Source organism: Numenius arquata, chromosome 14 (genome assembly GCF_964106895.1).
Source record: "Numenius arquata chromosome 14, bNumArq3.hap1.1, whole genome shotgun sequence".
In the NCBI taxonomy this organism is placed as follows: Eukaryota; Metazoa; Chordata; class Aves; order Charadriiformes; family Scolopacidae; genus Numenius; species Numenius arquata.
This window is the reverse complement of record NC_133589.1, coordinates 17,553,130-17,578,800: the sequence shown is the minus strand read 5'-3', so window position 1 is coordinate 17,578,800 and position 25,671 is coordinate 17,553,130. Positions and strand designations below refer to the sequence as shown.

Below are 25,671 nucleotides of genomic sequence, written 5' to 3'. Positions count from 1 at the left end.
GTTCTCCTCACCGTGTCAGTTCAAACTCTCTCAGGATACAAGGAAAGTAACTCTACTAACGTGATGGGGCGGCCAAGGACGTTGGTGTTTTCCTCACATCTCTTTTGTCCTTCCTCATTAATTGACAGGACCTGAAATCAAAGACAGATTAGGATCAGCCCGAGTATGACTGAGAAACCAGGACAGCCCAGGGATCTTATTTCAAAAATTCCAGAACCAGCCTGAGAACTTGCAGTGTGACAAACAGAGAATAAGAGTCTATCTGGGAAAAAAAAAAAAAGGCTTCTCTACTGAAAAGTTGTGCTGACTGTACAAGGTACAGATGCTGAAAATCTAAGATGAAATATAAGAGTCTCAAGATCCAATGTTATTAGCTGAGCTGCATGAAAGGGCCATGGAAAGCTTACAGCTAAACTGGAAATGAGCAGAAAACATCCTTCTGACCCATTCATACCATTACAAATACTTCATTTCGGTCCCTGCAGGAAGACACAGAAGCTGTGCCAAAGTCACTAAACCAACGTTGAGTCACCAGCCACGAAACACGGGGGTTATTTGTGTCCGGCAGGTGGATTCCTGCTGCGCTATAACACGGCTTCTGGACGCCCCCAGGGAAATAGAGTTCCTCAGGTGAGAAATGAAAGCACGGCTTACGTGTCGCAGCAGTGACTCCTCTCCCAGAGCCTTCACCAAACCCTTTGTGTCCATCTGGCCAAGACGAAGGATGTAGAGCGGTCGCCCATCTTCAAAACAAACATAAGGGTTTAAAGAGGGAAATACTCCAGTCTCCCAGGCTATCACTCTAGTACCTTTTATAAAAGCCGTATTAAATATTGGAAAAGGATAAAAATCATGGCTGAAGGCCATCCCACCAAAGAGATGCTGCTTTGCTCTAGTTTGCCTGATCTGTGCAGAGAAAATAACAAAACTACAGCAAAACAGAGCAACCATTTACAGGCGTTGAACTGCTTTGTTAACTTTTAAAGTGTCAATACACCTTTCTCCAAAAATCCCATACTTATGTGGTCCTACAATGCAAACTGTGGTGTAGTATCAGTGTAAGGGGCAGCTTCTAACCTTTGTCTTGGTAATGCCATCCTCCGGTGTAGTACTCATCCAGGAGGGCTGGGGGCCTCCAGGACTGCAGGATGTAATCCACCTGGTACTGCTTCCGCCACGACAGTGACTGACACAGCATTTCCCGGGCTTTGTCAATGTTGAAGTCGCGAGCGCGCAGAAACCGAAGGATATGTTCATCTTTGGGGATCTGAGAGAATAGAAAGTCAAGGATCAGGACTGGTACCACCTATACCACCACTCCATAGAGCCTGCAGAGCGTGCACCAGTTTTTAATCTCTTAAAATGAAGATAACAAATCATAGAATCATAGAATTGTCTAGGTTGGAAGAGACCTTTAAGATCATTGAGTCCAACCATCTGCCAAACCGCCAAAACCACCACAAAACCATGCTCCTAAGCATCTTTTAAATACCTCTGATTCCACCGCTTCCCTGGGCAGCCTGTTCCAATTACAGAATCTTCGTGGTTGGAAAGGACCTCTGAGATCACCGAGTCCAACCATACACACACAAAAGACCCCCACAATCTCGGGCACTAGCGCACGCCCTGAAGTGCCACATCTACACGCTTCTTAAATACCTCCAGGGATGGCGACTCTACCACCTCCCTGGGCAGGCTGTTCCAGTGCCTGACCACCCTTTCATTAAAGTAGTTCTTCCTAAGATCGAGTCTAAACCTCCCCTGCCACAACTTCAGACCATCTCCTCTGGTCCCGTCATTATTCCCTTGGGAGAAGAGGCCAACACCCACCTCTCTACACCCTCCTTTCAGGTAGTTGTAGAGGGCAATGAGGTCTCCCCTCAGCCTCTTCTTCTCCAAACTAAACATGCCCAGTTCCCTCTTGTTCTCTAGACCCCTCACCAGCTTGGTGGCTCTCCTCTGGACACGCTCCAGCACTTCAGTTCTGGGCCCCTCACTACAAGAAGGACATTGAACACAGCACTCGAGGTGAGGCCTCTCCAGGGCCGAGTACAGAGGCACGATCACTCCCCTACTCCTGCTGGCCACGCTATTCCTGATACAAGCCAGGAAACCTACATCCCTTCTCCAGCCCGTGAGAAGCCTTTCACCAATCCAATAGCCAGAAGCCCCAGCAAACCCTGAGCTGGTTGAAGTTCCCCTCAGCCGCCTGTCAACAAGGACAAACAAAATACTTAATGAAGGTAAGAGAGCTGGAGGCTTCCCCCACATAGGGCTAATTAGCAAAGGATGGAAAGCATCCATAGGTAACACATCAACCAAGTGATTTGGAGGGGGATCATGACTGTACGGTCTTTGAACACACTAGCACCAGTTTCAGCTCAGTGTAGGCCCTTCTGCCTTGCTGTTGACTTCGTTTCCCTGGTGATGTTGGAACAAAAAAGCTTTTGAGTTCTTCTGCTGCCCCGTCACGTCATGCTAGCTCTCACCAAAACAAACAAATCAACCAAAACTAGAATCCCAACACTTGCTATCAGTAATCCTAGCACCACAGGCACAAAAGCCTTCCCAAACCAAGTCTGTAAATGGCTTATTCCAACCTCCTTCCAAATCTCCTATGTTCCCTTTAGCTGAAAATCAAAGAAAAATTGCCACAGCAGGAATCAACAATAACCCTGACAGATTGCACAGATGTGCCAGATTTGACTCAAAGCCTCTGGGTTGCCAAAACAAGTGGATTACAGCTGCATGGGCTGCTGATTTGTCAGTCCCTTCACCCCAGCTCCCCCAAAAGTGTTTGACATCATTTGCTACATTCAATGTCCATTAAAAATTCAAGATCTGTTGAGCAGGAACAGCCTCCCCTAGAGTATCCTGCTGGTCTCTTCGCACAGGTAATTGATGACAGAACAAGAGGGAATGGCTTCAAGCTCCAGCAGGGTAGGTTTAGACTGAACATTAGGAAAGAATTTTTCACAGAAAGAGTGGTCGGGCATTGGAACAGGCTGCCCAGGGAGGGGGTTGAGTCACCATCCCTGGATGTGTTTAAGAGACATTTAGATGTGGTGTTGGGGGATATGATATAGGGGAGAACTTTGTAGAGTAGGGTAGATTGTTGGACTCGATGATCCCAAGGGTCTCTTCCAACCTGGATAATTCTATGATTCTATGATCCGCGCCCTGCTTCACACAATGCAGGCAATCTGAGCCCCACTGTCAGACAAAAAAAAAAAGCACATGTTCAGGAGTCAAAGCTCTTTTGTCTGCTCACTGACACGCTCAGGGAAACAGAGAGCAGGGAAGAACACCAGTCAGGCTGGGAGCAACCTCTCAGTTTCACAAGGTGGTATGAAGCTGCAAGAGATATTAAGAATAGATTCCACGTGAAGAAAGAGTTGAGGCAGCCTAAAGGCAAGCCTAGAAGCACCTGAAGAGGAGATGGGGAATTAATGCTGTTCAGTGTATTCTAACACCGTGCAAATACTGCATTTGTATGTCACAGAAAATCCCAAACAGCATCTCGGATCCATTTAGAAAAATGCCACCAAAATTCTCTGCGTCGTAGCAAGATAAAAATTCTGCTGTCTTTAATTACATTACTTATATTTGCATTTCTGCTGCTCAGAGGAAGCTGTTGTTCAGGAGACAGACAAACCACACGAACACCTACAGCAGCCCCTGGATGATGAGACCCGGGAGAGGGGATGGCTGTTCAATAGTTTTGTTACTTTTCAGGTTTCAAACCCGCACTGCACGGAGCTTCAGGGAAAAGGCAAAGGCAGCGCTTCTGTTCGGACCAAAGGCAGGAAGCTCTGAGGGGACTTATTCCCCAGCGGAATTAATCTCTAATCTTCGTCCAACCAAAGCAGTAACTGCCATATACAAGAAAATGAAATTTTAATTTCAGCCTTTTTTTTTTTTTTTTTCTATTTATTAGTGAAACTACATGCACACTACTACACAGTGCAAAGCTTTAAGTATCTGCAATTTTAACACCATGTGAAGTTTTTTTTAAAGCAATGATAAATCTGAGTAGAAAGAATAATGTCTGGTTTGGAAGGAAGAAGGAACAGAGTGAAATAGTATGAAGAGGACAAATATAAGGCAGGACAGTTTCCAAGAAAGAGGAGATTTACAAATATTTTTTGACAGTGGAATAAGGCCATCCCTGCTCCAAATTAAAAGAACAGGTTGTCACAGCAAGGTAAGAGCCTCTCCAGAGAAAACTTAAGTCATAGAATCACTGAATGGTTTGGCTTGGAAGGGACCTTAAAGGCCACCCAGTGCCACCCCCTGCCCTGGGCAGGGACACCTCCCACCACATCAGGTTGCTCCAAGCCCCCTCCAACCTGGCCTTGAACCCCTCCAGGGATGGGGCAGCCACAGATTCTCGGGGCAACCTGGGCCAGGCTCTCACCACCCTCACAGCAAAGAAGTTCTTCCCCACATCTCATCTCAATCTCCCCTTTTTCAGTGTCAAACCCTTCCCCCTCCTCCTATGGCTCCCCTCCCTGATCCAGAGTCCCTCCCCAGCTTTCCTGGAGCCCCTTGAGGGACTGGAAGGGGCTCTAAGGTCTCCCCGGAGCCTTCTCTTCTCCAGGCTGAACCCCCCCAACTCTGTCAGCCTGTCTTCATAGGAGAGTCAAGTAGAACAAGTTCCTGAATTTGTATTATTCTGGCAGGCAATGAAGAGAAGCAAACAGGTGAGTAGTAAGGGATTTAGCATGAAGTTTCAATAGCCAGCACCTTCCTCCCTGCTTGCTCAAGACTGTGCAGGAGCAGAGCTCACAAAGCCTACCCAGAGGGTCCAGGGCAGCTCCAGCTGACTAGGAAGGAGGAAAAGAAAAACACACCCATGGAACAAACCAGGCAAATGTGCTTCTTCCACCTGAAACCGAGACCCTTGCAGATCACACGGGGATAATTTCACTGCCTTATTCTCAGCTAGGGCTCGTTTTCAGCTGGACACCTAATAGCTGAGATATCTCCTGCCGCACAGGAGTCTACACCATTCTACTGGACACACCACTGTAGACCTGAAAAGCTTCATGTCTTATATTCCAGAGCATAACTACACCTGGGAATTCATTCCTACCCGCTTCGTTCTGTGTCTGCTTCTTGTCAACCCCCTTTTACCTGATGGGAGGTTGAATTGGGGGAAGACATGGACCACAAGGAACATTAAGTAGAGCAAGTTTTATCAGTTTTTCTGTTACTGCTAGCAGGTAACTGCTCTCACAGCTCATTCACACATCCCCACAGTTGCCTGGTTAGTTGAGAGGCCATTCCTGGCTGTTTACTGGGAGGCAGAGCATCGCAGTGACATAACAGCATGCAGGTAGGTGTTCAGATAGTCCTTCAAGAGGCCCTTTGTTCCATTTATATTCCTGTAGTCTCTACCTACATGTAGCAGCCAGCACGCTCTTGGACATGGCCCAAGTTATACAATCTGTTGATGCTACCACATACCAGTGGCCTTGGACAGATTTGGTGCTCTGAATTTATCAGCTCCTGCAGGTTCAAGAGCATTGTCAGTCTCTGGAGCTTCTCAGCTGCTGCTGGACTCTCACAAACTACCTCAAACACAGACTGTTCTTCTCTTCAGTCTGTGGTTTTCTGGTAACTGTTTCTCCATCCACATTTGTAGGTACCACGAGAACCCAACGTGCACACTCACACAGAAGGGGACTTCTTCCTGAGTTCAGTAACAACAGAACCACAGCACTAAGTCTTTGTTACGTTTTATTTCTACATGGGTGATACGTAATAGTTTTTCCAAGAAAAAACACGGTTTTAAAAGTGTTTGAACTCCTTAGATGGGACGTGCTGTCTCTCAGCTCAGAGAGAGACACAGCAAGACATGCCGAAGGTACTGACAAAGCTCCTTGCAAACAGTAGCCTCTTTTGGAAAATCCAGGTAAAAAAAAATAAAAATTAAAATCTTGTAAAGCCCCTGAATGCAGAGTACCTCCTAACCCGTCCTGCATGGCTGACTGTGCAGTCGACTGCTAAGCCAGGAAGCTCTTACTACTGAAACCTCATCTACCCATACCCTGTTCTCACTTGCCCCAACCATCTCTCTCCCGTTTTCCCCCTCTTCATCTACCCAGCCCACCCAATTACTCTGTTGATATCCTTGGTCCTTCCATCCCACCCAAACTCTCTCCATCAGGATAGCTGGAGTTGGATCCCTCTAGAGGCATTCAAGCTGCCCCCGGTCTTTATTTTCTCAGCCACACACCACTTACCCCCTCAGCCTGATGCAGAGACTCCCCTTCAACCAGGAGGAGCCCATGCAGCGGCTGAACTCTACAGCCAAGCAGAGACATCTAGCCCACAGTACCCACGTGGGTTTTCAGATACTAACTGGCCAACTCCAGCTGTACTGCCCCAGTCTAGCACCCTCAGCTCCTCTATTTTGGTGGCTTTCACAATGTATCTCACTCCATAATGCGAGCGTCTCTACTTCCCAAATCCTGTGCGGTTTTGAAAGAGTACATTTTGATAAAGGAGATTAAAACAAGAATTCAGTCAACAGGCTGACACAGCCCGTCCGATGTAAGGCACACAGCAGCTGAGAGCTCAGTGCTACCAACCGCCCCTCCGCCGAGCAGCATCTGCCCAGGGACACGCCACCAGTGCGGCCAACCACTTCTCTCACCCCATCCCACAGCTCCTGGGAGACACAACCCGGCCAGACAGGCCGATCTGGGCCACCAAGCCCCAGGCAACACCTACTCTAAGTACAAAGCCAACACACGATGCTTGGGGACCACTGAGTGGCCTTTTCAGTACTGACGGGACTGAACTGGGCAACGCTGGTGCAGCCTGTGACACTGCTGGATGCTGCTGCGAGGTCACACAGACGATTCTCCGTGCCAAAACAGTCTCGACACACAAATTGTCTGTGACCCCGAGTTTTTTGCTCTTGCCTCACCGACCCACCTTGCCTTTGTGCGTTTCTTGAAGCCACTGGCGAAGGCGGATCAAGCAACTCTCTTGCATGGGGGTCAGCTGGCCCAGGTACCGCTCAATGTAGTCAGCGTCCAATTTGTCAGCTGGAGGGAAAAAAAAAAAAAAGAAAAAAAGAATTCAGAGGAGACTTGGCATAGCCAGAAAGGATGTGCAGTCAGTTCTTTTCGTAAGGTTACTTATGATTCGCTGGAAGAGCGCAGAAGCCCTCATTTTAGCTGCCTGAGCTAAGTGAGTGCTATTCTCACGGTGATCAGGGCACGAGGACACAGACAGCACGTAAGGTATCGCAGCCAGATCATTCCACTTGTCTCTTAGAACACGAGTATTTCATTCAACCCTGAACTGCTCCAGCAGGAGCTTTAAAAAACAAAAAAAAAAAAACCCCAAAAAACCAACCAGGAGCTCTGGCACTCATCTCACTAACCACTCCAAGACCTGGGCACTTAAATGCCCCGGTGTCCTAAGGATCTTACGCACAATTCCACTGACAACAGGTAGCAGACAGCTGAAAACCGAGCTGTTATTCTGCTTGTGGACACCAGAGGGAAAGGGAGAACACCACCGCCATTTCTGACAGCAAGGGAGGTTTTTGGCAGGAGAAGTCCCTGTGCATACCAGCAGCTCAAGGTCCCTCCAGATCAGGACAAGGGGTTGGGGTCTGCCAGCGTTCAGGGACAGCAGCAGATGTGCCACCTGAGGCTCGGATGGGCAGATGCCACCAGGAAGAAGGTGGTACCCAAAGGGGAGCAGCACAGGAGACATGCAGGCACATGAGGAGGAGGACCTCTTAGCTAGCTCTTCATCAGGCAGGAGTTTTTTTTTTTTTTAACCATTAATTACAGAATAAGGGCTGGACACCCACAGGATATGCTGCTACTGACTGATAATGCAGAAATTGTATTTGATAAGCTCTACGCCCCCACCAAATCCCCAGCACTAGCAAGCCGGGGAGCAGCCCCAGGGAAGCTAATCCCTTCCTAAACATGAATATAAGCAGAAAAATAAGAGCTACTCTCCGCTGCTGCTAGATGGGATCTGCCACTCTTGGATTAACCTTAATCTCAAAGCACATGAACATTTCTTAGTCAGCTCCTCTGTGGATTTCAATCCTTTTCCCAGATGGATTCCAATACACAGAAGCTACCAGAGAAGGTCTGGTGAGACCAGGACCATTGATAGGTCCAAATTCCAAGCTTTTTGCCTCGTTACACTCAGCAAAACAAGTGCTGTCTTTCCTTCTAAGGAATCGCAACTCCTATTTCTAATACCACAGCTCTAAATGAAAAGGCCCCTCCTATTTCTGTCACAGAAGAATTTTATTTAGTCTAGAAGACATCATCAGATCAACACACGGGAAGATAAAGGCCAATTCAGGCCGTTTGTGCAAGAAATGCATGAAGCAACATTCTGTGAGTTTGTCTTGGCTTGATACAGGGGCAAAAGACATCCGAACCAATCCCCAAGAATGTTAATTCTTAAACAATCAAAGTATTTAATTCAGTTCAAGCACAGTCAAGATACCTCTAAGTTTCTCCAATTTAAAGTATAAAATACCTTAGAGGTCAGACCAAACCCAAGGTTTTTTTCTAAGCTCAAACAAAACCATACAGCCTGCACAGTTTTTCTTGGCTTTCCAGTTCTTGGGGGGGGAAGTTCCATTGTTTGTGTTTGTGTTTTTCTTGAAGAAAGAAAATAACTTTCCCTCCTCCCCACCCACAATCCAGAAGAAAAACCTCATGCCAAAAAAATAAATAAAAATAAACTCATTAGTCAGTGCTACTGGAGGCATTTAGATGGCCAGCAGCTGCTGCTGCCCCGACATCGCATACCATCAGGAACGGCAGCCTCTGCTGCGGGGCACAAGCTGCCACTTTGCTCTCTGGTACTTCCACGATCCCCAGACTCCGGCGGTTCCTCCTCAGCATCATGTCCAACAGCCGGGGGTCGCTCCTCCTTCTGCCCGCACACCGGAGGAGGCGTCCAGCGGGGGATGAATGTGATCCCTTGGGAGATCAATTCCTTCAGATAGTGTTCAATCACTTCCTTGCCCTGAAGGGGAAAATTCTCATTAGGAAAAAAACCAATCCCATCTGCCCAGAACCAGCAAGGTGCAAAAGAGTTTTCCTCGGGACAGATGACTAATGCTGTTAGAGAAATTATAAAGAAAAAGGGAAATAATTGTCTCCTTCCATCTGCGTGACCCTGTTGGTAAAATTTCAGTATTTCAAAATTTTAGCACCATACAAATGGTGAATTATAACACTGGCCAGGCAAATTCTAATGCTACGGATGCAAGCACCATTATAACACTTTTATCCTGTTCTCCTGCTCCCAAACCATCAATTAGCTGCCCAGTTCCTCTGCAGCCCAGAAGAAAAGGCCACCGAAAGGAAGCGCCTCTGCCCAGGCTACTGCAGAGACAGGCTGCTGGTTTTTACCCAGAACTTTCTCTTCCTGCATGAGAACAGAGTCCCCAGTGTGTGAGGAGCCTGGCACCCACAGCACCCACTGCGATCCCCGCTCCCTCCCCTGCGCACACACGTTCCAGATTGTTTTTTCGCTCACTGCACACTGGCTTTTTCTTCGTTTGCTCTGCTGAGGTATTTCAGAGACATACACAAGGATACAAAACTGTAGCAGGTCTATTTTACAGAAAACAAAATCAAGGCACACCGAGAGCAGGTGTTTGATTTTGCTTTTACAGTACAAAGGGAAGCCCATCTCACCCGCTTGATGTTGGAAGTGTACTGCTTCATGGCAATTTTTTCCACTGTGCTTTCAAAGCCAAAAAATGATTTGATGTCGAGAGACGCAGACTGTTCAAAGCAAGTCCACTCTTCATTCTCAGGGTGAACCTAAGCCCAAAGACACACATGGGGTTGGACAATAGCAGGTAATTCACATTATGGAAGGGCCCTCGCCCCGGCACCAAACTGGCTGTTTCATCTCCAGAGTTACAGAGTGAGGGGGCAGAAGAGGCTTCCTACGAGGCACCCACATTTAAAAGTCAGATGAATTCTCCCAGAGTAATAGAAGCACATCATGAACTGGACATACGGACATTTGCGGTTGACCCAGCATTCTTCACACACACAAGGAAATCAAGGTTAAACCCCATCTCTGTCCCAGCACAACTGAACGGTAATATTCATAGCACAAGTTGCACTAAAATAGTAGTGAGCCTGCCCACTTGAAACCATCATGTTACAGAAAGACAGGGATGGCCTCTCAGAACCTGCAATTAAACCCCTTACATCTGCAGCAAAGGAAGAACAACAGAAAACAGGTTTCTTTTCTAGTTTTGGATAGGAAACTCGGCCACTGAATGTCAATTTTCCCCCCCAAAACACAGGAGATACAGCAGAGCAGGGAGTTTTCCCACTGTGGGTTCAATATCCACCTTTCCTTTCCAGCCATTTCCCCTCAGTTACTTTATATATGGTAAATACCTACAGAATCTTTTCCTCTTTTAAACTTAACACTTTGCTGAGAAGACTCTGCCTTTTATCCGTAGGTGCTGCTCTTCACAAACCACCACAAGAGAAAAAAATTCCAGCCCTCCAAAAAAGATAGGAGCTCTATAAAGGACACAAATTCCCCCGGGGGAGATATTAAGTCACTGCAAGAGCAGGATCATGTTTCTCCAAGTTGCTTCAGAGAGCGCTGCAGAAAAGGAAAGATGAGAATAAACCTGTTTCCGGTGCGCTCTGGCAGGGAAAAGGGAACTGGTAAAAATAGAGCAGGGAAGCATCTTGAGGATGCAGGCAGCCAGCTCCCGCCCTGTTCCAGGAAAAGCGCTCCCCTCCAAGCCCAGCTCCCGACGTTTCCTTCCCAAGGACGTGAGCTGGAGGCAGCCAAAAATCAGCAAGTGCAACAACGGCTGAGCCATTCCAGAGCTGACCCGGCAGCGTTTCAGATCTGTCAGCGCCTTCACAAGGATGGAAGCTTGATTTACTGTAGTTTTTAGGAAGTTCCACGTAGCCACCAAGTGATCTCTGGCTCAGGAAACCCCCTCACCATCCAAAACGTTAATAGCTTTTCAACTCTTTGTCTTGCTTGAAACAGAAGCCATGTCCAGTTTGCTCACTCCCAAGAAGCTGAGCTGTTGTCCAGTTGCCAAAAGGGCAGGTAAGTAACAGGATCCGGGCTTTTGTTCAGGGAACAAAAAGCAATATCTGATTGCTTCCAGAAACAGATGAAGCTATTTAATGGTGACTGAGCCCTAATAGCACAACTACAGCGCAACGGGACACTGTTGCTGAAGATGCAGCCACAAAGGGAGATGTCTGAGGCCACAAATAAGGCTCAAAACCTCTCTTCAAATATTTAGAGGATGAAAATCATGACAACGTGTTAAAACTTTCACTTATTTGTGGGCAAAATTAATCGCCAGACTTTCCTCCGGCCCTCATCATAATCAATACTAAGGTTTTCCTTCTAAATATCCAGATCTAAGTACATGCCCAAGCTCCAGATGCTTTTATGAACTTGAATTTCAACCAAAAAGAAACCTGGGGAACACCAGCAGCTCTGAAGCACCATCTGCTCTCACTCTGGGGCCTAACACCCCAACCAGAGAATCACAATCGACCCAAAAAGGTTTCTCAAGCCCTACAAAAGCACTGGGAAAAGCCCGCACCCTGAGACCCAACAGCTTTTCCAGTCTTAATCATAGATTATTTAATCATGGAATGCTTTGGTCCAGGGTTCAATTTCATTCAGTCTGTATTTAGTGCTTGGCTTTCAAGACTTCCTTCACAGGGAAGAAGGAAGAAGGCACTTACTGAGTAGCTGCACGTCTCGAGGACGACAACGCGGTTGGCAAAAGTCTCGTTGTGGGCTTCGATGCGGAGAGTTCGCTCTTTCCAGTTCACTGTGTTTTTCTGGATGAAGAAAACATACTCTACCCCTGCAATCTGAGGAGGAGGGGAAAGAGGAAACTTTAGGAGACTTCATTAATCTTAGTCAGGCAAAAACCCCATGACTCTGCCTCCCACTTACCTTCTTCAGCAGCCGAGGAGCATCCACGTTCAGTTTGCAGCTCCGCTCGATGATGTGTATGGCTCCGTCGTCACTCCTGGATTCGTGCAGGATTTCACTCCCCAGGAAGACTGGGATCTCTGGACACGTAGGAAAGCGCTTCTCATAGGCCTGGAAGTAAAAAACAAAGCGAGTTCCAGCTTCTGGCTAGGATTAACTTTAACTCCTTCTGAATTAATTAATGCCCTTACAGCGAGAGTCCGACAAAACAGATGCCCTTTACCTCTGGGAAAAGGGGAGCCAACACAGGGGCTGAAGTTAAAACAAAACATTTATGAAGAGAGCTGGCATCCGCTCATGTCAGTCATCAAGTTAAGCATGTCTTCATATAACTCTTCTTTCCACACAAATTAGAAACAAAAGCTTGTTGTTAAAGAGTACCGAGAAGGGACTCCTAATAACTCAGACATCAGGAACCTGATCTTCGGCAAAAGCAAGCACAGCTCTGCTGATTTCTACTGAAGACTTGACCCAGCGATAACACAATACAAGTCAGACATACGGCCTCTATGAAGAAACTATTTAATAATATTTAATATGCCTGTGCCTTAAAAATGTGATGTGTCAAACAGCTGTCTAATTGCCTTAGGCTATCAAGGGTAAACCCACCAATTACTGGCTACTCACTTTGCCTTGATTTATCCATTTCTTAAACAATTCCATCCTGGTTCTGAAGTATTCCTTGTTTTAACTAACCCACATCCCTCTGAAAAGCCTTTTATCAACAACCTTTTTATCAGCTCTAGTGAAAACCCATCTTTCCACGGCACTTGCAGCAAAGTTAACTTGCATAAACGCTACCTACTGTTGCTCCTCTTTCCCAAACTTCTCCATCTCTCATTATGTTGCAAGATCTTTGCAGGATGGAATATTTGCCTCAGATTTCTGAAAAATGCCTCGCATGTTGGAATGCTATCGGAAATATCTAATTGAAGCATCACTGGTGCAAGCTGCACAAGAAGCTCAGGATTCAACCACAGGTGTGACGGGAGGAGAACCCCTGCTCCCTTTTCCACTGCGCTCCGAGACCTTCATCCCTTTGGCCATAAGAATTTTTTGCTGCCATTCCACGGATGAGCCCACCCTCCACAAACTGCTGCCATCTTCTGCAAGACACAACCATTTTATAAAGCACATAAAACCATGAACACTCATGAAAGAATTATCTACCACGAAAGAAAATATTCATGTGATAATGACCAAGATCAGCTCATTGGCAGCACACGCACAGTGCCTCGGGCACGCCGAGGGGTGGCCTCATCCTCTGCTACCCCAGCGGTTCGAAGGCTGGTTGCCCCTGTACGTGTTCGTGAACCCTGGTGCTGTGAATAGTACCTGCTCTTAAAATAGCTCAGGCACTTAAGGACACATTCCATATCTCCTGCTCCTAGACCTCCAAACGGAACAGAAGTTATTTCAGATTATCGTATTGCTCTGGTGTCGGGTGGGAAGCGCAAGCAGACAACCAGCTGGAGTTCTGGCCACAAACAAAACACAGGTCTTCAATTCATCCTCTTCACATCCCTGAGTAATCATCTCCTTGCTTTGTCGTGTTTCTCAGAGAACTTCCTGTATCTGTGAGGCCTCCACCTGAACTCTTTTCTCCTGACCATAAGAAAAGCTAAAACATTTTAGATAAATAAGAAATTTCCCATGGCAAGTGACTGTTTCCAACACCAGCCCGTACAACTCCACACAACAAAAGCAACCTCATTGCTTTAAAAAGCTTTATTTGTTATGATGGGAATCCACAGATGGCCGTCAGGCACCGCCATGGGATGCTCCCAGCTATGCCCTCCTGGAATACCGCCCTCTCCTCAAGGGTCACAGAGCATAAGGGGGTATCCCTTATTACCTGCTCTCTGGTGCCTGCAGTTGCCAGCACATTAATCTTCTCAGGCAAATTTAACACTTTCTACTTGTGCCTCCACCCGTCCTCTCTCAGTCCTCCAGACTCCAACCTACCACCTTGTGTTACCTTAAGGTCAAAGCCTCTACCCTCTTCTCCCTTCCTAGTCCTTTCTATTCTAGCATGGACAGAAAATCATAGAATGGTTTGGGTTGGAAGGGACCTTAAAGGCCATCTAGTTTCACCACCCTGCCATGGGCAGGGACACCTCCCACTAGACCAGGTCTCTCCAGGCCACCCATTCTTGGTTACGAGTCTCAGCGTTCAGGCAGCGAAAGCTGTGGACACCTTTGTAGGCCACTGGAATACCAGAACATTTAAGCAAGTATTTATCAACCGTTTGTCCCATGCCACTCCTTCCGCGTGTCCTTATCACGCTCGCAAGTGTAACCAAAAACCCTGCCCTAGGAGAAGGCTGCCCCAGTTAATCCCATGACTTTGGAAAACAGCAGCTCACACAGAGGCCAGACAACAAAGAATTACAGAATGGTCGGGATTGGAAGGGACCTCTGGAGATCATCCAGTCCAACCCCCTGCCAGAACAGGGTCACCCAGAGCAGGTCCCACAGGAACGTGTCCAGGTGGGGTTTGAATGTCTTCAGAGAAGGAGACTCCACCACCTCTCTGGGCAGCCTGTTCCAGGGCTGTGCCACCCTCCAAGTGAAGAAGTTCCTCCTCATGTTTAGATGGAACTTCCCATGTTCCAGTTTGTGCCCGCTCCCTCTTGTCCTGTCCCTGGGCACCACTGAAAAAAGACCGGCCCCATCCTCCTGACACCCACCCTTTAAGTATTTATAGGCGTTGATCAGATCCCCCCTCAGCCTTCTCTTCTCCAGACTAAAAAGACCCAAGTCCCTCAGCCTTTCCTCATAAGAGATGTTCCAGGTCCCTCATCATCTTTGTAGCCCTCTGCTGTACCCTCTCCAGCAGTTCCCTGTCCTTCTTGAACTGGGGAGCCCAGAACTGGACACAGAGCTCCAGATGGGGCCTCACCAGGGCAGAAGATCAAGTGAGGATGATACCAGGATTTTCCATACGCTTGACAGCAAATCGCAAGTCCACCTAAATACCCCCAAAATCCCACACCTCTGTTCCTCTAAGTGCCAGGCCCTCTTCATCCTCAGCCACACAGCACCGTTCCCTTTGCTGCCTCGACTCAGGCACGTTCTCCATCACTCTGGGCAGGTGGGTAACCCCGTGTGTTCCAGGCCTCCATGTCCAACAAGTAAGGACTAACCATAGGAAGCAAAGGCTGAGCCAATACCATCCATTTCTCTGGGTCAGCATTAGGGCTGACCAAGGATTTCTTGCCCTAAATACTCCTGAGTACCCACAAATTTAAGAAGTGGAAAGCAGCTGGACTGGAAGAGAGTCCTAAGTGTGGTGGTCTCAGCTTCTTGTCCTCCACTCTTTCAGGGGTGCACCTGTGCCAGGAACATTTGAGAGGGAGTTTGCAGAGAACCGTGAGCTGTTATTCCACTGACAGCAAACCAAGCTCAGATACCTTCCAGAGTCCTCACTTCTACAGCTTCACCAGTACCACCAAGCTGGAAGTGCCTCCTCACCACTGAGGGACCACAACAGCCAATCTGGAGACTCACACACCCCCACTGAATCCAGACACCTCTGGCTCCCATTTGAAGATAAAATCACTAGACCTCAGCACACGGCTCTTTCTCCACTACATATGCACTTGACCCACCTGGAGATGGGCTTCTGAATGAACTCTCATTAAATCTAGCAAAACCAAGACCAGAACAACTACTAACAGAGTGCAGTCACTATTTCAGCTCAGGAAGGACACGGAGCTGTTGGAGTGGAGCCAGAGGAGGCCACAGAGATGCTGGGAGGGCTGGAGCCCCTCTGCTGGGAGGACAGGCTGAGAGAGTTGGGGGGGTTCAGCCTGGAGAAGAGAAGGCTCTGGAGAGACCTCGGAGCCCCTTCCAGTCCCTCAAGGGGCTCCAGGAAAGCTGGGGAGGGACTCTGGATGAGGGAGGGAAGCCCTAGGAGGAGGGGGAAGGGTTTGACACTGAAAGAGGGGAGATGGAGATGAGATGTGGGGAAGAACTTCTTTGGTGTGAGGGTGGTGAGAGCCTGGCCCAGGTTGCCCAGAGAAGCTGTGGCTGCCCCATCCCTGGAGGGGTTCAAGGCCAGGTTGGAGGGGGCTTGGAACAACCTGGTGTGGTGGGAGGTGTCCCTGCCCAGGGCAGGGGGTGGCACTGTCTTTAAGGTCCCCTTCCAACCCAAACCATTCTATTATTCAGACAGCTAAACAGCATCTGGAGAATGAAGAAAGGTCAGGGCAGAGAAGCCCATGTCTACACACAGCCCTGGTGACATAATTAAGATGATAGGCCAAACCCATCAGCTACAAAGGTGGAACATTTCCATATTTGAGAAAATATCAGTGTGCGAAAGGGATTCTAAGTCCTTTGCTAATCTTCTTTGCACAATAACTCTAAAAATACAGCAGCCGAAGGTGCCCGGGATCATATGAAGGACAGCTGAAGCACCAGCCACAGTGAAGTTGTGCCGTTAACATGCCTGATCCTTCATCGCTGATGGGATGGAGCTATCAGGAGAGAAATCCAGCTTTTCCACCCAGCGTCCTCTTATCAAAATCAGTATCTATACACAGCAGTACCTTTTGCTCCAATAGAGGAACTGAGGGAAATCAAAGACAGAAATATTTTAATTCTTTTTTTTTTTTCAAGCCATTGCCAGACCTAGTTGTTCTCTTCTTTCCTGTGATTCTGCAGAGTACAAGGTGAACAACAGAACATCCCAGGCAAATGAAAGGCATGGAGTACTTAACATTAGCTTGTTTTAATACTTGAGCTGCTAATCTGCCTGCGTCTGCTCCTCCATCTCCTTGCCGCAGGGACGGCACTGACCGGTATTTAGGAGCCACGTTTTGTCTCTCCTTTCTCTGCCCCTTTGTCCCCAGAAGGAATTGTCCCCACAACTGCATTGTGCCACTGCTTTCTCTGCAGTGCGTACCCACACTATTGTGTTAAGACAATCACCTTGAGGACTGAAGTCTTGAACAGGATCAAATATATATATATAAAAAATAAAATTAATGGCTACATGAAGCCTCTCCCTCCTGTCTTCTAACCCCCACCGGGATTAACATGGACAGACAGAACCAGCAAAGCCTTTGAGCACCTCCTGTGCCCTCCCCTAAGTCAAGCTGGTTTTTTCCAGATTTCTTATAAAAGAATTACTGCAAAAAAACAGTGCAATCACATGGGGTTTTTCGTAGTGGGTTGTACACATGTGACCAACATACAAATGTCAATTAAATCTTTGTAGTTATCTCCCTCAGACTGAAATTACACATTAAATCTCAGAGGAGACCTGGGTGAAGACAGAGGGATTTGGGATCTGTTTGAACTCTGAGATATTTTGCTTGGAAGTATAACCAATTGGTTTTGGGCGCACCTAAAGTCTAAAAAAAAATATATAAATTAATCATTTAGATACAGATGACATCCTGTTGGAATTAAAACTATTCAAAAAAGTAGAAAATATACGAAAAAAATTCCAAGTGAAACATTTTCTAGCTAAAAGAATTTAAAATATGCAGTGAAGTCATAACAGATAAGATTTAAGCAGGGTCAGATCTTCCTTTCACACTGAGGGGGAGACAAGGGAAATTTGTGCAAGGCTGCAGTGCATGTGTTCAGGTGAATGTCCCACCGGCACAGCCTGCCCCACGATCCCAAAGCACCTCAGCACATCCTGGGGTGACACTGGTGTCCAGGTAGCCACAGGGACTGCCACGGAGGGGGGTCCCCAGCCGTACCGCACAAACCATAGCAGAGACAAGGCTCTGCATCCCAGCCCAAGACCCCTCAGTGCCACAGGAGCTGATAAATGACTAATTACACCCAGCAACAATTAATCAGCAGCGATCCAGCTGACTCTGAAATCAATAAAAAGCACTTTGACCAAGGCTTTGCCCTGCAATCTCCTGGGAGATACGTCTGAATGGTTTCACCTACACTGGCCAACCAGTTTATGGGGCCAACAGTGGGACAGATGAAAACACCTGGTGAGAAGAGAGTCTTTGAGGACAATGCAAGGAAACCACATTAAGTGTCCTAAATTGTTGGTCAAATACACAATAACCGAAGAAACACATCTGTGAGAAGAGATTGCCCCGAAGGTCAGCCAGATGTCAAACAAGAAGTTATACAAGAACACAAGCGTCAAAACCAAAAAGTGACATTCTAAAACTCACAACCACAGAAAAGGAGAAATTACTCTCCTCTATGTCACCTGCTTAACCCTTTCCCCTCCAGAGCACAGAGGTGCTCTCCAAGTCCTTCACCTTGCTGGTACCAAGGTGTTACAGGTATTGAGAGCGCAAGTGTGGTCCTGCTCCCCGCTCCAGTTTAATCTCCTGCAGACTGGCAATAGCTGTTCCGCTGCTGTTTCCTGCGCCATCCAGGGAACACGGCCGGAGGGCAGGATCTTCTGTAACAGCTACTCCTGTTCCTCCTCTGCAGGTTTCAACAGCCTTTTCTAGCCAGTGACCTTGAAATCAATTACACAACAGAGGCCTCAGGAATCCAAAACAACAGGGACATCCGAGCACTGAATCACCGCATGAAAGAAAACACCTCAAAACCCACACTCTCCTGCACACATCCAGGCTCTGGGCAGTTTCCTCCAGCCCAGCGTCTGCTGGGTCCTGAGTGGTTCCAACGTGCTCCAACGAGAGGCAGCTTTTTTTGCGTGATCTAGTTTCATACCTTAATACCCTAGAGGGGATGTTAGCCTTCCAGTCTTGGGGCTGCAAACCAACTCCCAGTTCTGGCTTTCCCCCCACACCAGTCACCTCTCTAAGCCAGATGACTTTAAGCTTCTCACTAACACACAGCAAACAGGCAAACTGGTTTGGATTCTCCCTGTCAGCACGCAGATGGTTCGCAGAGTAAACATCCAGAGCTCGCGTGCTAAATGCTGCTGTCCATGAAATCATGCAGAAACACACGGAGCTATTTTGGAATAGCGGTTGGCAGGAAAACATCCATCTTCTACCTGATAAGTGATGCTCTGAAGTGGCTGCCCAGCCATCACGTCTTTAGGGTTTGGTTGTTTGGGCTTTTTTTTTTTTTTTTTTATACTGGTAGAGCTGCCTTAGTGACGGCATCACGGAGATCTGCTGCTTCAGATTCAAGCAGGAGCACAGGAACAGAAAAACTATGGACTGACTCCTGTATGATGCCGAGATGAACTTGAGAGGGATCTTCAAGAGTGTAAAAGCTCAGCTATTGGGGAAAATTTTATAGTGTAAAACACATGAAGGAACTAAACTGTTATTCACCTGATGTAGATAAACTGTTGTAGTCAATATTATATGAATGTTACAAGGATAAGACTTCATCCTTGTGCTAAGAGCTCAAACACTTCAAGCTTCCATGATCAAACACAGAGTTTAAATCTGTATTAATTAGCAAGATTCCTTGAGGTCATTTTACAGCCATATGCAGTTTGCCAGGATAAAGGAAGAAAAGGTACATCTATGTTCAGATGAGTTGGAAACAAGCAGGAGATACGATATCAAGTTTCCAGCAAAGATATCCAGATCATCATTTGAAAAGAGACGAGGAGAGCAAGATAAACCCCTCATGACTTAAGCAGGAAGTGGATGTGTTTGGACTAGCTTTTGAGCAGCTCTAATGATACATAAATATCTCTCTCCAGATTAAAGTGTTTTCATATTATGTCCTTTTAGGAAAAAGTAATAATTTCATCTTGCAGTCCCTCCTCCTGCTTAGTCTAACTGTTGAAGCGAACCGCAGGGTCCACATACGTATTCAACAGACACAATAATCCACTTCCTTTGCAATCACTAGAACAGGTACCTTGCTCCTCGCTAGCCGTGGCAGTGCAAAATAAAATACCTGTGGAATAACTGGGAGCAGGGAGGGATCAAATGGATATTTGGGGTGCAGAAATGCTCCAAAGGCAGGGAAAAGGGAACGGCATTTTGAGGAGGTGCAGAGCACCTGCAGAGTAGCAGAAAAAGTCTTTAGGGCCTGAGAAAAAAACACTTTTGCTGGAAAAAACAAGAAGATTTGCCAGTGAGGAGTCCACTGGACCACAGTACCCAGGCTGGAAACATTGACCCAGTGTTATCTCTGCCTGGCCCACAGCCAATAATTTGCCTCATTTCTTCAGCTTTTGGTGAAAGAAACAATTGAGGGAGCAGCAGCTGTCTATTACAATACAGCCACAACCGAGTGACACTGCAGACCTCCTAAACCGGGCCATGCGCTGCAGCTGCACAAAGCTAACTCAGGAAACTACCAACGTGCCCGACCTCCTGTCTGAGAAGAAGCGATACCCCATTCGAGCTCTTCTGATACAGCTTTCTCCTCGCCTTACCAGGGAGAAGAACTTGGTGGTGGAGCAGTTCAAGTCACAACAAGAACGTTTGTACCTTTGCCTTTACAAATACCCATGAAGTGACGCCTTCTCCAGGAGCCATGGCCAATTGGTTGGACACATTTTTCATAGCCCGTAGCAGAAAGAGACACCAAAACATGAAGGCAAGGAAGCAGATCTCTCAGGTGACTAACACCTTGAAGAGAAAAACACAGCAATCAAGTGTCACATCACACACTCGCTGCTCAGTGAATCACCCCCAAATCAAAAAGGCTGGCTTACAGAGTAACGCCTAGTTGGAAGGACAAGTTGTCCTCACCAGAAGCTGCTGTGAGAATTTATACAAATTGACCATAACTCAGGGTGAAAAAAGTGCAGGTCACTGTGCTTCGCAGTTTAAAAAAAAAAAAAACCATGCTGGCTGAGATGTAACAATTGATGATGGTTCATCAAACCCAGGGTGGGTGGAGAATGGACTGAGAGCAGCCCTGAGGAGAAGGACTTGGGGGTCTTGGTGGATGAGAAGCTCAACATTCACCAACAACATGCGCTGGCAGCCCAGAAACCCCCCACACCCTGGGCTGCATCCCCAGCAGCGTGGCCAGCAGGGCGAGGGGGGGGATTCTGCCCCTCTGCTCTGGGGAGACACCCCCCAGTGCTGCCTCCAGCTCTGGGGCCACCAACAGCACAAGGACATGGAGCTGTTGGAGCGGGGCCAGAGGAGGCCACGGAGATGCTGGGAGGGCTGGAGCCCCTCTGCTGGGAGGACAGGCTGAGAGAATTGGGGGGGTTCAGCCTGGAGAAGAGAAGGCTCCGGGGAGACCTTCGAGCCCCTTCCAGTCCCTCAAGGGGCTCCAGGAAAGCTGGGGAGGGACTCTGGATGAGGGAGGGGAGCCCTAGGAGGAGGGGGAAGGGTTTGACACTGAAAGAGGGGAGATGGAGATGAGATGTGGGGAAGAACTTCTTTGGTGTGAGGGTGGTGAGAGCCTGGCCCAGGTTGCCCAGAGAAGCTGTGGCTGCCCCATCCCTGGAGGGGTTCAAGGCCAGGTTGGAGGGGGCTTGGAGCAACCTGGTGTGGTGGGAGGTGTCCCTGCCCAGGGCAGGGGGTGGCACTGGATGGGCTTTAAGGTCCCTTCCAGCCCAAACCATTCTACAATTCTAAATTTTCCCACCTCTTTCAGTCCTTCCTCAAGAGCTTATTATTTTTCTTCTGTACTTAGACATTCAGTAGAAGATAGAGAGTTCTTTGATTTACTACTGGAATATTAGGTAATGGTGATACAACAAAGCTGGAGGTATCTCCTTGTGCTACACTGCAGTGCCATTGAACTACAGCTTACTTTAGAGCTCATCCTTTCCAGTTCCAGCCTGCACTGATCAGATTAAGCTGAAGACACGACTCATCCTTCAAAGAAATAAGCCTCCATGTTGCAGCTGGAGAAGAAGAATGAATAAAACAAAGACTATCCTGTTCAGACTCTTTGAATTACCATAAGTCTTCTCTCCAACCCACATATGGTGCCAGCACCATCCGCTCCTAAACCATTCTTGCCCAACAAATGGGCAACGCAAAGCTGTCAGAGACTCATAGGATCCCCACAAGACACATTTCCAGGGCAGATGTGCAGATGTTGCCAGCAGTTCTCCAGAACTCTGACTGAATAAGCAGTTCTTCCATCCACTTCCAGCAGCTGTGGTCATCAAACATTTTCTACTCACGGGAAAACGTCCCACAACATGATCTCAAGAGAAATGTCAGCTTTTTGCTCAGCCCGATTATTGCTCACTCTCAACCTGCTCAATACCAGGAGGTGGTGGCAGGGCACAGGGATGAACAAATGAATACAGCTGTGAAGAGTCATCCCAGCTGACACAGAGATCATTACTTTCAGACTTCTGCTGCCAAATGCTTCTCAGCAGTAAGATGATGGGATATTTATAGCGTATCTTGACAGCACAGTTTCAAACCATCAAGTAACACTGAAGCATCATGTCTTGAGTCAACACTAGATCCTCTGTAAGTGCATAAAATGTTAACCCAGTCGATTCTGAGAGTCACAACAAATTTGCCTACAGAGTGCGGCAAGAAGGGACATGGGATGTTGCCTTCTTTAAAATACCTGGCACAGACCACCCACACCCAAGTATTATTTGTCTGCACTCAAGTTCTATATACAAACAATCCTGCCAGAGAGAGTAGATTACATTTTGTAGGTGAGTATCCACTTCCTAACTACCACTCAGATTACTATCGGGGCATTTCATGTCACATGTGCAATGGATTGAAGGGCGAAGAAGAACTTCTAAAACATTTCCCCCCTTGCTCATGGATTCTCTCTCTATCTCTGGGATACTGCCAACTACAAATACCATTTCAGACAGTGTCTGAGAACTGGGCATGCAGGATGCACCCTGCAAAGCTCTGCCCCGTGTTATCTGTGGATGTCCAAGGACACAGCGGGCAGCAACCACTGCAGGAACCTCTTCTCTGGCACTCCTGCAGATGCTGCACTTCGAGCTCCACTCCAACCTCTTTGGCTGCACTGCACATCCCTCTGATCAGCTGCACCATCACTGGTGCTTCAGAGGGAGTCCGGCTGCCAGAAACCACTCTGCTCTCCCTGCAGTAAGTGCTCTTCGGCTTCCAGAGTTCAGGCTTCAAAGCAGAGCCTATGAACTGGCATCAAATATTTTACTTAAGATTCTACTTTTCTTTATTTAAAACCAGACCGCGATGTTACCAGAATAACGACAACCAGTTAGAGTTCCAGATGGGGATATTCCAGTCTGTAGTTACAGTTAATTATATATAGGAACCTCCAAAAATGTATTCCGGGGTGTATCTGTGCTGTAGGCATTGTAAGATACTGTGCTGTAGCTGACCTAGAGCAGCCCCTCTGCACATCCCGCGTAGCAAGACAGCGGCAGAGCTTTCGGGGACCCGGATGGGCTGTGAACACACACACTGAACTTGTCACTCCCAACAAACCCACAGAACTAACGCAATCCTTGCTAGACATCAGTCTGCTTGTGCGTTATACTGCTTTCACACCCCATTTTATCTGTTACCGACGTGTACTGCAAGCTGTTTGGGCCACACTATGGTGCCTACCCAGCAAAAGAGAGCTCAGAGGTTCTGTAGAGCGTCACCGCATCAGTCAGTGACATACTGAATCCTTTAAGACACCGCAGCGTTAGAGAGGAGAGAATGCATGATACGAGGATTTAAGCAGTCTCTTTACACACTCAAATGTGCTAAATGCAACAGGAAGAAGTCATTAAATAAAGCTACTTAAAAATCTAACATCTTTAACACAATCCATGCTGATGCTGAAAAGGCACAAATAATTTTGAAGAGGTGTATGGGAAGCAATCCTAGCTGTCAGGAACTGAACCTCAGTATTCAGTTTCTTCTCCTGCAGCTAACCCTGACAGCTAAAATAGCAAGGAGCCGCTTCCAATTAGCCTGCACATACAAGCTTCCAACACAGCTGGCACAAAAGGGCATCGGGATGGTTGTGAAATAGGTGATGCATTTTGATTGTAGTTGTACTGGATGTTTGACTCTTGCACGTAACTGGGCCGCGTCCTCAACTGCTGTAAATGAGCAATACTTCAGTGAGCGCACAAGAGCTTGGCCAGCATACAAATTGCCAGGGTAGTCAAGGCTGATCTGCTGGTGGATTATTCAAGAGCAAGAGTGAGGACCTCTACCAAATCCAGTGACTTTCAGCAAGACGGCTTCAGTAGCGTCAGGCACACGAGAAACATCTCACACAGGGACCACAGATGATGGCTTTTGATGGGCTATGAATCTGGTGCTACAGGATGAGAGTAAAGATGATGGAGAAGGAATACTTTCTGCCGCTTACTTCATGGGAAGTAATTTCTGACTCTAAATAAACCTGCAACATTTGTACCCTGAACTAAAAGTGCAACCCAGCTTTGCAGCCACACTGAGAAGAAACAGAACTACACACCACCCCGGTTCCATTAACTTCCTACTTTATCTTACCTGAAAAATAAAGAACTCCAGACCAACTAAATACAAAGAACACTGAATTGCCAGTAGAACCAGAAAAGAGCTGCTTGGAAGTACAGGTGGCAGGCCAGGACCTCAGATGGCCAAGCCTTCACTTGCAGACAAGGGTGCACACAGGCAGGGGAATCATAAGATGCCACCCAAGAGATCTATTAGAGAGTCTGAGTGATGCTCGAGATCAGAAATGCCTCTATACCACACGTGCACCCCCAGAACAACTGCCCCCATCCCAAACTGATGTTGTACGTAGCAGAAGCATCCTAGAGCGAAGAGTACGACCCAACCAGGGCAGGGTGAAACACACACCGCGGCTGTCCATGTGTGCATTTTCAAGGAATCAGGCTCTCAGCTGCTCATATATGTGTCAACACACGCCGTGGGCAGCACCAAGAAACGAGGTCAAGCAGAAAGAAGCACTGACTCACATCAGGCACGTGTGGGGCTCAAGAGCAGTTTCATCTCAAGCAGGGAGTACAACACACAATGAGAACTGGTGCTGCTGCAAACTTCCAAATGCCTCATCTTTGTTCTGTCTTTTGAAAGCCATGACATGTTTTTAGGTAACAGCAGTAAACCTCTCAAAGGCTGCAAACATAAAGCTGATACTGCACACAGGGTAAGCTTAAATGTCAGGTTACCTATACGTTTTTTTTTCAGATATCCTTTTAGCTTTTAACTAAACCCAGCCTTTAACCTACTAGGGTTGTGCTTTGCAGAGCTTTCGCTTCATAGAAGAGAGAAAATCTCATATAATAAAGGGATAAAGGTTTGATTTGGTTCAAGGAGTAAAACCTGCCAGCAGAACATTCCCCTTTTCAGGATCTGCATCCTTCACCCTTCCCTTGGCACCAGGCTGTACAGAAAGACCCCTCGCTCACAGCAGAAACCAGAGATTGTTATCAGGAGCAATAAGAGCTGGACGTGAAGCACACTGTAAATGTGGCAAGAGAACCAAACGACTGACAGAAGCGCTGTCATGAAGTTGCTCATTTACACCACTATTGCAGCAACTCAAACTATACATCGAGTAGGGAAGACCACGTAAGAGGCCCTGGGGGGGATTATTTCAGATCTGTAGCTTTAGGAACCATCCTAAGGAAATTTAGTGTATGCTATGAAATCTGTGAAAATGGCAGATGCCAATTCCAAGCGTGAAGGGCTGAGTGCATGACTAAAACTAATGGGAACAAAATTCCCTACTACTTTCAAAGCTAAAACTAACCAGCTAAAACTGTCTCATCTAACCTAATAATTCATTGACAACAAATAATATTAAACATTCAGTCTCTCTTAGCTCTGCTTCCTG

At 47.3% G+C, this 25,671-nt stretch overlaps 1 protein-coding gene across 1 annotated transcript in view; it reads right to left on the bottom strand.

Annotated features, from left to right (window-relative positions):
* Nucleotides 1-25,671, bottom strand: part of SEC14L5 (SEC14 like lipid binding 5) — a 37,671-nt gene that overhangs the window by 6,313 nt on the left and 5,687 nt on the right. The window contains exons 3-10 of the mRNA XM_074158429.1: nucleotides 11,977-12,126; nucleotides 11,760-11,891; nucleotides 9,702-9,830; nucleotides 8,805-9,024; nucleotides 6,946-7,058; nucleotides 1,078-1,267; nucleotides 655-743; nucleotides 61-131 (exon numbers count right to left, since the gene is read on the bottom strand). Coding sequence (XP_074014530.1) covers nucleotides 61-131; nucleotides 655-743; nucleotides 1,078-1,267; nucleotides 6,946-7,058; nucleotides 8,805-9,024; nucleotides 9,702-9,830; nucleotides 11,760-11,891; nucleotides 11,977-12,126 — 1,094 coding nt within the window. The remainder of the gene's footprint in view (nucleotides 1-60; nucleotides 132-654; nucleotides 744-1,077; nucleotides 1,268-6,945; nucleotides 7,059-8,804; nucleotides 9,025-9,701; nucleotides 9,831-11,759; nucleotides 11,892-11,976; nucleotides 12,127-25,671) is intronic.